The 14370-nt window shown below is 36.4% G+C and overlaps 1 protein-coding gene across 1 annotated transcript in view; it reads left to right on the forward strand.

Annotated features, from left to right (window-relative positions):
- BCR (BCR activator of RhoGEF and GTPase) overlaps positions 1-11137 on the forward strand; it is a 26487-nt gene extending 15350 nt beyond the window's left edge. The window contains 14 exon segments of the mRNA XM_042479557.1: positions 469-637; positions 717-836; positions 1901-1976; positions 2079-2183; positions 2377-2451; positions 3005-3102; positions 3257-3388; positions 3635-3694; positions 4513-4622; positions 4803-4942; positions 5468-5602; positions 5710-5815; positions 5902-6064; positions 6828-11137. Of these exon segments, the coding sequence (XP_042335491.1) occupies positions 469-637; positions 717-836; positions 1901-1976; positions 2079-2183; positions 2377-2451; positions 3005-3102; positions 3257-3388; positions 3635-3694; positions 4513-4622; positions 4803-4942; positions 5468-5602; positions 5710-5815; positions 5902-6064; positions 6828-6917 (1579 nt within the window). The 3' untranslated portion in view covers positions 6918-11137.
- Positions 11138-14370: the final 3233 nt, after the last annotated feature.

The following is a 14370-nucleotide window of genomic DNA, read 5'->3' on the forward strand; positions in this document are numbered from 1 at the left end:
TATACATATAGATATATCTGTGGACTACACTTCCCATCATGCTAAGTAAATGGGGCTGTAGCCAAAGGTGATGCTGAGAGTTGTAGTCTCATTAACCTCTGCAGATGTCCTTAGATGTATATACTGTATATGGACTACAGCTAAAATTATGCTGATTAAATGGGGTTTAAGCTCAGCAGCCGTCCTTGGACTACAAATCCCATAATGCCAAGCAAATGTAGTAATGGCCAAGGGAATGCTGGGAGTTGTAGTCACAGACACTTCACCAGATGTCTGTAGTTGTCGCTTCGGACTGCAACTCCCATCACTCCCATTAAAGCAAGCTTCATAACCAATTTAATGGGGTTATAGCCAAGAGGATGCTGGGAGTGGCGGCCATTTTGCGAAATTTCCGTAAACTGTGCCATATGGTAGCACGTACGGGAACGACGGGAGCCACATTGTAACCCTGTTCTTACTCCCTCTTAGTAAGGCCCAGCAGTATGACTGCAAGTGGTACATCCCGCTCTCGGACCTCAGCTTCCAAATGGTGGATGATGCAGATGCGGCGCCGAACATCCCGCTGGTGGCAGATGAGGAGCTGGACGCCATGAAGGTCAAGATCTCCCAGCTCAAGAGCGACGTCCAGCGTGAAAAGGTAAGCGGCGACTGATGGAGGCGTGAAAGCGGTGCCGTACTGCGCAGACGCGGTTTTAACGTTGGCGTTTCCCGCGCAGAAGGCGAACAAAGGGAGCAGGAACACAGAGCGGCTGAAGAAGAAGCTCTCTGAACAGGAGTCACTGCTCCTCTTGATGTCGCCCAACATGGCGTTCCGTGTCTGCAACCGCAACGGGAAGGTGAGCGCAGCGCGGAAACAGCGAATACGAAATTATGACTTATTATTGTTATTAATATTATTATATTAATAATAATATATTATGATCAATCGTGAGGAAATGGCGAGTGAGTAATAATATTAATTATGTTGTTATTATTAATTGTAAAGGAAATTGATTAATTAATTATATGTGTGTGTGTGTGTGTATAATTTAATGAATTATACATATGATATAATATTAAAATTTATATATATATATATATATATATGCACACACACACATACAGACATACACATATTATATAATTAATATTATATATATTTTCTTTGATTAATAATAGAAATATTAAATATATATTATATAATTTACATATATTTATAGATATATTATTTAATTATATAATATGATATTATATTAATTATTTGCATTTAATGATGTAATATTATATATTATATAATATATAGTTTAATGATATAATATTATATTATTATTATTTTTATTATTATTAAACTTTATTTATATAGCGCTGTAAATTTACACAGCACTGTACATAAAATCTAATGATACGTATTATATTTAATTATTTAATATTCAAAACATTATTATATAATATATTATATTTAATAATATCTATTTAATGACATATAAAATATTTAATTTTTAATATTAAAATATTACATATATTACATATTAAATATATTTTAATGTATAATATTATATATGATTATATATTAAAGTGCGTCCTCGCCTTACATGGGGATCTGTTCCAGATCCCGCCGCGTAAGGCAAATTCCGGCTATGCTTGAGCCCCATTGTTTCCAATGGGGCTCGTGCACGGAGGCCGCGGCGACACGGCGGCGCGCGGGGCGCAATGGGCGCCCGCGCCCGTTCAATTGAATGGGACACGCCATCTCGCCCCGCGCGTGCCCCATGGCTTGAGGGCGTATGCTCAAGCCGCATATGGCGCGCCCGCGTATGGCGCGGGTGCACTGTAATTGTATATATTTAATTGAATTGTATATATTTAATTGAATTAAATGAATATATTTAACAAACATCGTTAATACAATTCGTTTTTCCAGAGCTACACCTTCCTCATTTCATCGGATTATGAACGCGCAGAATGGCGGGAGATAATCCGCGAGCAACAGAAAAAATGTACGTAATTAATCCGGGGATTAAATGGGAGGAGGGTGCCATCACCATTAAAGTTCGGACTATGAACCCGGAGCGGATTTGTGAATTCGCTCTCGCTTCCAGGCTTCAAGAGCTTCTCCTTGACGTCTGTCGAGCTCCAGATGTTGACCAACTCCTGCGTCAAGCTCCAAACTGTCCACCATATTCCCCTGACCATCAACAAAGAAGGTGAGGACCGGTCACTTCTGGTCACTCGTGTCCACTCTACTCCGGACACACGTTCCTTCTGACCAAAGAAGAATAGAGAGTTGTTTCCTTTAATCGTATTGGCCTTTTTTGAAGCCGCATCGCGATTTTGGCGCATGCATCGGGCGCCACGCGTAACGTTTATGTGGGTTTTTTTTCCTTCTCTCGGATGCAGATGACGAATCTCCCGGACTCTACGGTTTCCTGAATGTCATCGTCCATTCCGCTTCCGGGTTCAAGCAAAGCTCAAGTGAGTTTACGTTTTGCCCAGTTAACACGGATTACCTGTAATCGAGGCGGCGGAGGCCCCCATTTCGGGTTCGGCTCCCCGAAATGAGCTGATTCTGTATTGGATGTTTTAAATTAAATTAAAGTTAGATTTAAATTTAAATTAATTTAATTTTAATTTTTAAAATATAAAATAAATTTGATTTAATTTATTTAACTTACATAAAATTTTAATTTAATTTTAATTTATTTAAATTAAATTTCGATTTAACAATTTAATTTAAAATTTTTATTTTTTTATTTTATTTTTATTTATTTAATTTTAACTTTAATGTTATTTCAGTTTTATTTTATTTAATTTTGTTTATTTAATTTTAATTTTAACCCATTTACATTTATTTACATTATATTTATTTTTATTTATTTTAATTTAAATTAATTTTTATTTTTTATCTTAAATTATATTTTAATTTAATTTAATTAATTAATTTAATTTCATAAATTTTAAATTTAATTTAATTTAATTTAAATTAAATTTTAATGTATTCAATTTAATTTAATTTATATATTTTTAGACCTCTACTGCACCTTAGAAGTCGATTCTTTTGGGTATTTCGTAAACAAGGCGAAGACGCGTGTTTACCGCGACACTACTGAGCCCAACTGGAACGAGGTAAATCCGAAATCTTTCGATTCCTTGTTCAGATAATAAGAGAAATCGCACCTAAATTTGCAAATATTCCAAAATACGCCATTTCCAAGCGAATTCCCAGGAAAATTTGGGGAGAAATTTTGAAACTTTACCCAAAATTTCAAAAAAATTTCAGGAATTTGAAATCGAATTGGAAGGGTCTCAGACGCTGCGGATCCTTTGCTACGGAAAATGCTACAACAAAACGAAGCTCCAAAAAGAAGATGGGGAGACCGCCGACCGCATTATGGGAAAAGGACAAATCCAGGTGCGTTTTCGTTCTCTAAAAAAATTAAATCAATTTGATCGAAAATCACCTAATTCATTTTTCAGAAGCGGCAATTCCACGCAAAAAAGACCCTCCTGACGCTTTGCGCGATGGCGGACATCAATTTTGCAAAGTCTACTTCTTCTAACTGTTCTTTCCCTTCTTCCTCATCTGCCATTTTTAATCGACTTTAATTGATCTTAGTTACTTTTTTAATTGATAAAGTTATTCTTAATTGATTTGCAGTTGGACCCGCAAACGTTGCAAGACAAGGACTGGCAGCGAACGGTCATCTTGATGAACGGAGTGAGTAATGCATTTTTTATCGTGGCGTCACACTGTTTTTGCACATTTCTTTCAGGGAGGTTGCTCTAGTATTCCCAGTATTCCCAATATCCCCAGCTCTGACTGGCAGCCTCTATACTGGGAAGCGTTGAGTCCGACCTGTCACCCATTCACACCAGTACAGTGGTACCCCGGGATACGAATGCGCCGGGTTACGAATTTTTCGGGATACGAAAAAATCCCATAGGGATTTATTGCTTCGGCTTACGAAGGTTTCTTCGGGTTACGAAAAAACCGCGGCGCTATTTTCCGCCACCGGAGGGCAGCAGAGAGCTATTTTTCCATTAGCGCCTATGGGAATTCGGCTTACGAAGGTATTTCGGGTTACGAAATTAACCGCGGAACGAATTAATTTCGTAACCCGGGGTACCACTGTATTTCCAGCTCAGTCCAGCAGCCTCTATACTGGGACGAGTCCAATTCATAACCCATTCATACCAGTATTCCCAGTTGTGACCAACACCATCTATACTGGGAAGGTTTAAATCTAATCTGTAATCCATTGATACCAGTATTCCCAGTGGTGCCCAGCAGCCTCTATACTGGGAAGAGTCCAATCTGGGGTCCATCAATACCAGTATTCCCAGCTCCAACTTGGAGCTTCTATACTGGGAAGCTTTGACTCCCAATGTGTAGTGCATCAAAACCAGTGTTCCCAGTTGTGACCAGCAGACTCTATACTTGGAAGCTTTGAGTCCAACCTGTAGTCCATCCATACCAGTATTCCCAGCTCTGACCGGCCACCTCTATACTGGGATGTTATCCAAAATGTCTTCCAGGTCGAAGTGAAACTGTCAGTCAAGTTCACAAGCCGCGAATTCAGCCTGAAGCGGATGCCGTCACGGAAACAGACGGGCGTTTTCGGCGTCAAGATCGCGGTAGTCACCAAGTGAGTAAAAGCAGGATCCAGATGCGACGTACAGTCCCCCATTTTTAATATCAAAATGTGTCTGAAATCTGTAAAGAAACCGAATTGATAGATTAATGAATTATCGAAAATAATAACGATAGCGGGGATGGCTGAAGGGATTAATACCCGCGATTCGAACTCCCCTTGTTTCCTCCGCAGGCGGGAGCGCTCGAAAATACCGTACATCGTCCGCCAGTGCGTCGAGGAGATCGAGCGCCGTGGCATGGAAGAAGTCGGCATTTACCGCGTCTCTGGCGTGGCGACCGACATCCAAGCCCTGAAGGCCGCCTTTGACGTCAGTGAGTCACTCTCTCTCAGCCTCAGGAGAACTTTCCCTTTCTGTGAATATTTGTTTAAAGTAAATCAAATAAGTAAATAAAAAAATTAAATGAATCAAATAAGGAAATCGAAAAAATTAAGTAAATCAAGTAAGCAAATAAAAAAAATTAAGTAAATCAAATTAAGTAAAACAAATAAGGAAGTAAAAAAAGTTAAGTTAATTAATGAAGTAAACTGAAAAAATTGAGCAAATCAAGTAAGTAAATAAAAAAATTAGGTAAATCAAATAAGTAAATCGAAAAAATTTGATTTACTTAAATGACATTGAAAAAAAATAAATCAAATAAGTAAATCAAAAAAATTAAATGAATCAAATTAATAAATTGAAAAATTAAGTAAATTAAATAAATTGAAACAAATTAAGTAAATCAAATAAGTAAATAAAAAATATTGAGTAAATCAAATACAGGATTTCCTGCTCAAGAGAATCCCTGAACAGTCTCAAAACCTAATTAAAATTCTCATTAATTGCCTCTTCCTCACAGACAATAAGGACGTCTCCGTCATGATGAGTGAGATGGACGTCAACGCCATCGCCGGCACCCTGAAACTCTACTTTCGAGAACTCCCCGAACCTCTCTTTACAGACGAACTCTACCCCAACTTTGCGGAAGGAATTGGTGAGCGAAAATGTCGGGCAACGCGACACAATTCGTTATTGCGGATACGTTTTCCTGCGTCTCTTTAAAAAGTTCTCGTTTCATCCCAATCTTTTATCCTTCTCTAGCTCTTTCGGACCCAGTTGCGAAAGAGAGTTGCATGCTGAATCTACTCTTGTCTCTTCCGGAGCCCAATCTCGTTACGTTTCTTTTCCTCCTTGACCATTTGAAAAGGTATCGGAGATTAATTTAATAATAATTAAATCGTTAAATCAATATGATATTTTACTTTCCTCCTCTCTGAATTTATTCTCCTTCAGGGTGGCTGAAAAGGAGAATGTGAACAAGATGTCACTCCACAACTTGGCCACCGTTTTCGGACCAACGCTGCTCCGTCCATCCGAAAAGGACAGCAAAATCCCCACTAATCCCACTCAGCCGATAGCCATGACCGATAGCTGGTCTCTAGAAGTCATGTCTCAGGTAAATCAATCAATCAATCAATCAATTAATTATTTTTTAAAAAAAGCTAATGTAAGATAAGCAGCCGTATTAATCGGATGCAGAGAAATCGCGCTCAAAACGGGAACAAAAACTGTTGTTTCTTCCTGTAATTAATAATGTGGGAAAGATCTGAGTGAAAGGGAGTAACAACCACATTAAGTTTAAATTTCTAGACTTCTTTTGATTAATTAATTTATTGATTAATTAATTTACAAATTTATAAGATAGTTTATAAATTTATAACTAACTAATTTATCAATTAACTAATATTTTGATTGATCTATTGATTATTGACTTATTTATCTAATCTATTTATTAATTTATCAATTTATTAGCTAATTTATCATTCTCTAATTTATCAATTAACTAATTTATTAATTAATTATAGAATATTTTATTGAGTGATTCTACTGATTCATTAAGCTAATTATTGATTAATCTAAGTTATTAATTTATTAGCTAATTTATTAATTTATTATTGACAAATTTATCGGTTAACTAATTTTTAATTAATGTATAGATTAATTTATCAATTAACTATTGATTAATTAATCTAATTTATTGATTAATTAACTAATTCATTATTTATTCATTGTTATTACTATTAATTTATATTATTATTATCTAATTTATTAATAAACTAATCAATTGAATGATTAATTGGTCGAGTAATTTATTGATTTACTCCAACCAACATCATTAAGAATCGGTCCTTATATATGTTTCTCTCCCTGTTTTCCAGGTTCAAGTCCTCCTCTACTTCCTACAGCTCGAGACCATCCCTACTCCGGATAGCAAAAGGCAGAGCATTCTTTTCTCCACAGAAGTGTAGGAAACAGCAAACCTAATGGTCGGCGCGGGGCGTAAATCGAACGAAAACGGGGTCATCAAAGTCGCAGCGGGTACAGACTCTGGAAATGAGGGGAAAACGGACTCAAAATCCTTCCTTCAGTCATTCCTCCGATCCTGTTTCTTTGTCTACTTAGAGGAAATTGTTCGATTCATCCGTTAAAGGTCTAGGAACAAGGTGAAAACGGACTCGAAATTCCATCTTTTCCCTTCAGATATTCATCCGATCCTGTTATTCTGTCTACCGAGAGGAAACCGTTGTCCGATTCATCGATTCAATCTCTGGGAACGAGGTGAAAATGGACTCAAAATCCTATGTTTTTCCTTCAAACATTCCTCTGAACTTGTTTGTTTGTTTTATTGAGAGAGAAAACTATTATCTAATTCCTCCATTAAGAGTCAGGAACAAGGTGAAAACAGACTCGAAATCCTCATCTTTTCCTTTAGATATCTCTCCGATCACGTTATTTTATCTACCGAGAGGAAAACATTGTCCTATTCCTCTATTAAGGTAGGCGAAAGAATAGATATTTTGACCAAGAGATGATCCGGAAAGTTTTTACGAACAGGGGATAGTGCAGATTTCCCACTGGATTTTTTTTGTAAGATGGGATTGATTTTTAATCATTTTGGACGAAGAAGAAAAAAAATGAAGATTTCTAATTTTGGACCAAATGGAAAGAGCAAAAATTATTTGTCGGAACGGAAACTTTTAAGACAGTTTTTGGAATTTCCTTCTTTTTTATATAATAATAACGACAATAATAAATGGGACTATTGCAGAATAGATAGATAAATATATATATTTCAACCATATAATGCTTCCCACTTGCTGATTGCAAATTCAATCCCTCGATTTCAACCATTTCTTTTTATTTTATAAATCAATCGATTAAACGGGGGGGGGGGGGAATTCAGAATCTTTGTTATATTTTTTTCTTTTAACAACGAAAACGACAACAAGTTTATTGATTAGTCAGCTGACCGTATTATCAATATATTTTTCTTTTAGTTTTTTTTATTTTTAAATTATTGTTTCATCCATGCGGTTTCCTTGGAAGATGATATATATATATCTATATTCTGTCATGTTAAAAGGCCAGTATCCTAAAGGAAAAACCAGAGGGAAGGCAAAAAGACGGGTCCATGTTGTGTGTTTTTGTGTGGTTATGTTATGCGTTAGTTCGATTTCCTTCAGTAAGGACCAAAACATAGATTTTAAAAATGATTTCAATGGATTTAAATATGAGTTTTAGAGAAAGGGTCACCTCCCTCTTTTCCCCAAACCCTTATGAAAAAACAGTAAGTATATCGGATAAGTAAATCGAAAAAAATTAAGTAAATCAAATAAGTAAAATTGAAAAAAAATCAAGTAAATTTTTCCTACCTTTAATCTTCTAATCAATCAGAAGATTTATAAATTAGGAAATAGAAGATATATCAATGGCCAACTTAAAGTCTTCTAGTTCCTAGTTTATATAATCTTTCTGATTGAGTAGCAGATTAGAGGTAGGAAAAATTTACTTGATTTTTTCGATTTACTTGATCGATTTTCTTAATTATTAATTAATTCTGGAGTTATGATTTTTGCTCATGATTACATTTTCTTTCTCGCTTTGGATACTTGAATTTAAGAAAAACAATTAGTCCTTCCATGTCGTCACTTCCAAACGCACAAAGTGGGGTTTTTTTTTTTTTTTTTGGGTGAATAGAAAACTTTAATTAATAACTCGTAATGCTGATTATTAATCAGGCAACAATTCGTCTTGGTCTGGAAATCCAAATATCCTGATTTGTTTTGGAAATCCAGATATTCTTTGTTGGTTCAGATATTCTGCCTTGTTTTGTAAATCCACATTTTCTCTGCCTTTTCTGTTCGGATATTTTGCCTTGATTTTTTAAAATCTAGATATTCCAAAACCTACTTTGATAATCTAGATTCATTTTTATCTCTAGAGGACCAAACTTTTCCACATTCTATTCCAAATATTTGCGACACAAATTACGAAAATACGAAAATGGACCAATTAATCCCCCGCCGCCCCCCGAAATTATACGCACAATGGACCAAAAAAGTTTGTTATCGCTTGTTTATGGGTTGATTTGTGGCGGAAAGCTATGTTGACCATAGAGTTTCCTATCTCCAGTATCTATCAATCAGTCAATCATCCTCTACTTATCTACCTGCCTATCTATCCATTCATTCTTCTATCTTGTCTGTCTCCGGTATCTATCCATTGATCCATCTATCTCCAGTATCAATCAATCAATCATCCTGTATTTATCGATATATCAATTCATCCATTGTTCTGTCTCTCTCCAGTATCTATCCATCAATCAATAAATCTCCAGTATCTATCTGTCAATCCATCAATGTGTCTCCAATATCTCTCCTCTCCAGTATCTTACCTATCTGTTGATCAATCGATCAATCGATTGTTCATTCATCTACAACTATCACCCCTCTCTGTTTATCAATCTATCTATACCAGTGTATATTTCTGTTTATCAATATCAATAGCTGCTGTTTTGTAAAAACAATACCAAAAAAGCAATATTAATAATAATTACAAACGTGCCAATTCATTTTGATCTAATTTTTCCCTATTTTCTTCCTTTTTTAAATTAATTTAAATTTATACGCAATGATTTTGATACTGAATTGATACCTTTTCTCCCGAACGATTCGCTCTGGCCATCTCTGCAAGGCCGTCACATAGTTTCCTGGGCGAATTCCTATGAAGACATGGGAAATCAAATAAATTAATATTTGTTGTTTAATAATTCTCTTTAATGTAAATTAATGCATTCCTCTAAATCGAGTGTGTCCAATCGATAAATAATATGATAATTCGCAGGAATTACCCTTTCGTTCTCTTTCTTTGGCCTCTAAAAGTTAGATCGTTCTTAATAAACGGTCAATCTGATAAACGTATTGATCAATTCAGAACCCTCCTTCTGCCCTGATTAATTCCCTCTAAATTTATTGTAATTTACATCCGTGTGATCAGCATTTTCAAATCCTGATCCTGAATTGATATATGGACAGTAGATATGGGCAAGATATTGATACGTGAAAGATAGGTGGAAATGGACGATCAATAGATTCAGAAGATAGATATGGATAATATATTGATTTGGATGCATTTTGTAATGTGGGAAAAGCGCAAGGGTATATTATTGATCGATAATTTCTGCTCGATTTTTTATTGATCTAATAATTCTCATTGATTTATTATTATGTCTTAATAACTAAGAAACATCGATTTTTTAATGATTGTGTAAACTATTTAAAAACTGTCTTATATATTAAATAATGAGGAACGGGTACGATCACAACTTTGTCCTTTTCATCGAATTAATCGATAAAGGAGGATGATTTTTGATTGATTTTGCTCAGAAATCTGAAATATGTGAAAATATGTGGAAATTTGATGGGAATTTAATTCGAGGGAGTTAAATCTGAAATTTGATTAAATTTAGGGATTCCCTTGAATGAATTTATTGAAAATTTGTTTTAGCAAAAAAACACTGGAAACGATTCTGTTAAACCGCTTTTTTTTTTTAATTAAATTATACAGTGTTTTTGAAAGAATACATATAATAAGGGCAGCTGTGATTAATTGAATTTATGGATTAAAAAAGTCCATGTAGGATAATTAATAGATAATTAAATGTGCGTCTTAATTAAGCTTGCATCCTTCTTCATGTATTTTCGAATTTATCTCGCCTTCGCGACTTCCGTAACGCTTTTTTCCCTCTATTGATTTCTGTTGATTAAAAACTCAGAGGAATGTCGACTAATTGATAAAAAATAACTATTTATTTAATTATAAATGCGATTAAATTATATTACTAGTGCGGGCGTTTTTCTTTTCCTTTAGATCTTAAAAGCTTAAGGTTCGCTGTTGGTGTTTTTAAAAGCGTCTCGCTTCGTTTTATTCACGCTGCGATCTTCCGAAAAACCCATGATCGAGAAACGGAAAAAGAAAAACGGAGAAACGGAAGAGCGAATATTAATTGATTTTAATTTTCCTGACCTTTTTAAAAGGTTGGACTGTTAGGAATTACATCCATGAAGCTAAAAGTCCGTCTTAATCGATTTAATCCATCGAAACGAAGAAATAGATTTAAATAACGGGAGATCTGAGGCCTTTTGTTTGTACACAGTGTTAAATAAATTTATTCTGTTATCTGTTTTAATGGGCTCAGCTTGGTTGGTTTTTAATTAACAAAAATAATTAAATCCTTGATTTATTAATTTAATGACGATGTAGCGTTGATAAACACCTTGGGGGAAAAATAACTATTATTGCTGCTGTATTAAAGTATAGAGAACGATAATGTAATGATTGTTTTGATTAAGAGATTGTGGGGGGGAGGCAAAAAATCACCATTTAAATCGATGGTTTTAAAAGAATCATAGAAGAATCAGATTAAGAAAACTATGATTAATAATAAAATCGTAGAATCATAGGTTTAAAAGTATTTTGATTCAATGATTCATTCCAATTAATGGAGACCCATTGACTCAAATGTTGACTGGAGCCTTCAATAGTCAAAAACCCATTGATTCAACTATTTATTCAATTAATAGAGACCCATTGAGTCAAATGTTGACTGGAGAGTCCAACCAATAATCTAAAATCAATTAATTCAGTGGTTCTTTCCAATTAATAGAGACACATTGATGCAAATGTTGACTTTAGAGTTCAACCAATAGATCAATCCCTTTGATTTAATGATTTATTCCAATTAATAGAGACTCATTGAGTCAAATGTTGACTGGATAGTCCAACCAATAGTCTAAAATCAATCAATTTAATGATTCGTTCCAATTAATAGAGACCCATTGACTCAAATGTCAACTGGAGAGTCAAAACAATAATCTAAAATCGATTATTTCAATGGTTATTTCCAATTAATAGAGTCCCATTGACTCAATTGTTGAGAGTCCAACCAATAGTCAAAAATCAATTAATTCAATGGTTCTTTCAAATTAATAGAGACCCATTGACTCAAATGTTGAATGGAGAGTCCAATCAATAATGTAAAATCGATTAATTCAACGGTTCTTTCCAATTAATAGAGACCCATTGACTCAATTGTTGACTGGAGAGTCCAACCAATAGTCAAAAATCAATGAATTTAATTATTTGTTCCAATTAACAGAGACCCACTGACTCAAATGTTGACTGGAGAGCCCAACCAGTAGTCAAAAATCAATTAATTTAATGGTTATTTCCAATTAATAGAGAACTATTGACTCAAATGTTGAATGAAGAGTCCAAACAATAGTCAAAAATCAATAAATGTAATGATTCGTTCCAATTAATAGAGTCCCATTGACTCAAATGTCGACTGGAGAGTCCGACCAATAGTCAAAAATCAATGATTTTAATGATTCATTCCAATTAATAGAGTCCCATTGACTCAAATGTTGACTGGAGAGTCTGACCAATAGTCAAAAATCTATTAATTTAATGATTCTTTCCAATTAATAGAGTCCCATTGACTCAAATGTTGACTTTAGAGCCTGACCAATAGTGAAAAACCCATTGATTCAACGATTTATTCAATTAATATAGACCCATTGACTCAAATGTTGATTTTAGAGTCCAATCATTAATCAAAAATCAATCAATTCAATGGTTATTTCCAATTAGAAGAAACCAATGTACCTCTACGAGGCGCCAAATCCCATTGATTCAATGCCTCAGCTCTGGGTGTGGTCTCAAAATGGCGGCGAGTACCATTGAACTCTGTAGTTAATGCTCATTTGTGACTTGAGTACTGTTACTTACAAGAGAGTTAGGCCCCAAATTGAGACCCTATTGAGTCAAATATCAACACTTAGGTAGGGTTGCCATATCCCACCTGGGGGCGGGACTTTCCCAGTTTGGGGCGGGGCCACACAGTCCTGCCCTGGTTTGGCCCCTCCCCCAGGACCTCCCCCCCAGCAAGGCCCTGGAGGCAGCTCCACCCCTCCCCATGGCTGTGTGCCACCCTCCCCACCTCCCTGCCTGGCTTAGCCTAGAGAGCAAGTCTTCAAGACATCTGCCACTCAGAGCTATTGCCAGCCCACTTGGTATATGTACCCTGCAAGAGGCATTACTTTCAGGTTACAGTGAGAAAAGAAAAAAAGGCCATAAATCGTTCCTGTTTCACTGGGAGTCTAAATGCCTCATCTTTTAAATGTATACCACTCAGTATTGTTGTAATTCTTTATCACAGGATCGTTTTTGAGGCCCTAAACACTTTTACTTGTAATATGCAAATTTATCCCGAAGCTGACCAATGGGAAAGATGCAATCAGCCCTCCACTTGGGTTAGTTTTCAATGGCTTGGTGAAGGAAGAGATTTTGCCTTGCAAGTTGCTGGTAAATAATAGAAGGCTTTGGGGTAGCAAAAGGCTGCAGAAATAGTTTGACCCCCCCCTTAAACATCCATGGCTCAGTGCTATGGGATTCTGGGAATTGTAGTTTCTTGTGGCACCAGAGCTCTTTTGACAAAAGGAGACTGAATGGTCCACAGAGGAGGCGTGGGGGCAGAGCCTCTTGCCAGCAGTGAGAAGGCTGCAATGATGAGGAAAAGCAGGGGCTCCTCTGGTGGTCCTGGCCACTTCCCTTGGCTCCCTCCCTCCTCCTCCTCTCTGAGCTCATTCACACTCCCTGGCTTTTCCCTTCCCCCCCCCCCCTCTGCATTTTAAGACCCCTTTAACTGCCAAAGCTCAATGCTCTGGAATTCTGGTGTCTGTGAGGCATTTGGCCTTCTCTGTCAGAGAGCTCTGGTGCCACAATAAACTACAATTCCCAGGATTCCATAGCACTGAGCCCTGGCAGTCCAAACAGCAAACAGTGTGTTTTGGACACAGAGATCCTCCAAATGAATCCAGTCCCTAGCTTTTATATCTCTCACACACACTGTAGGAATAATAACCCACTTTGAGACTGCTTTAACTCAGTGCTAGGGAATCCTGGGAATGCTAGTGTTTGGGAGACATTGAGACTTCTCTGTCAGTGATGGCTCTGAGGCCACAATAGACTACAATTCCCAGGATTCCCCAGCACTGAGCAGTCTCAAACTGGACCATTTCCTCAGTGTGGATGCACCTGGGGAGGAATTCTGGGCACTGCAGTTCAACTACGTTTGGAGGGTTATGGGACTCCCTGTCAGAGATAGCTCTGGGGCCACAATGTACTACAATTCCCAGCATTCCCCAGCACTAACCCAGGACAGTTAAGTCACTCTCAAACTGGATTATTTCCTCAGTGTGGATGCAGCTTTGGTGAGGAACTCTGGGCATTTCAGTCCAGCATTGTTTTATTTCTGCAGTGTATTTTGGACCAGAGACAAGGTGACCAGGCATCCTCCTCCTTTTCCAGGACATGTCCTCTTCAGTCACATTTCAAAATGTCCTCCATTTGGATCATGGC

The sequence above is a fragment of the Sceloporus undulatus genome, chromosome 7 (genome assembly GCF_019175285.1).
Source record: "Sceloporus undulatus isolate JIND9_A2432 ecotype Alabama chromosome 7, SceUnd_v1.1, whole genome shotgun sequence".
NCBI classification, from domain to species: domain Eukaryota; kingdom Metazoa; phylum Chordata; class Lepidosauria; order Squamata; family Phrynosomatidae; genus Sceloporus; species Sceloporus undulatus.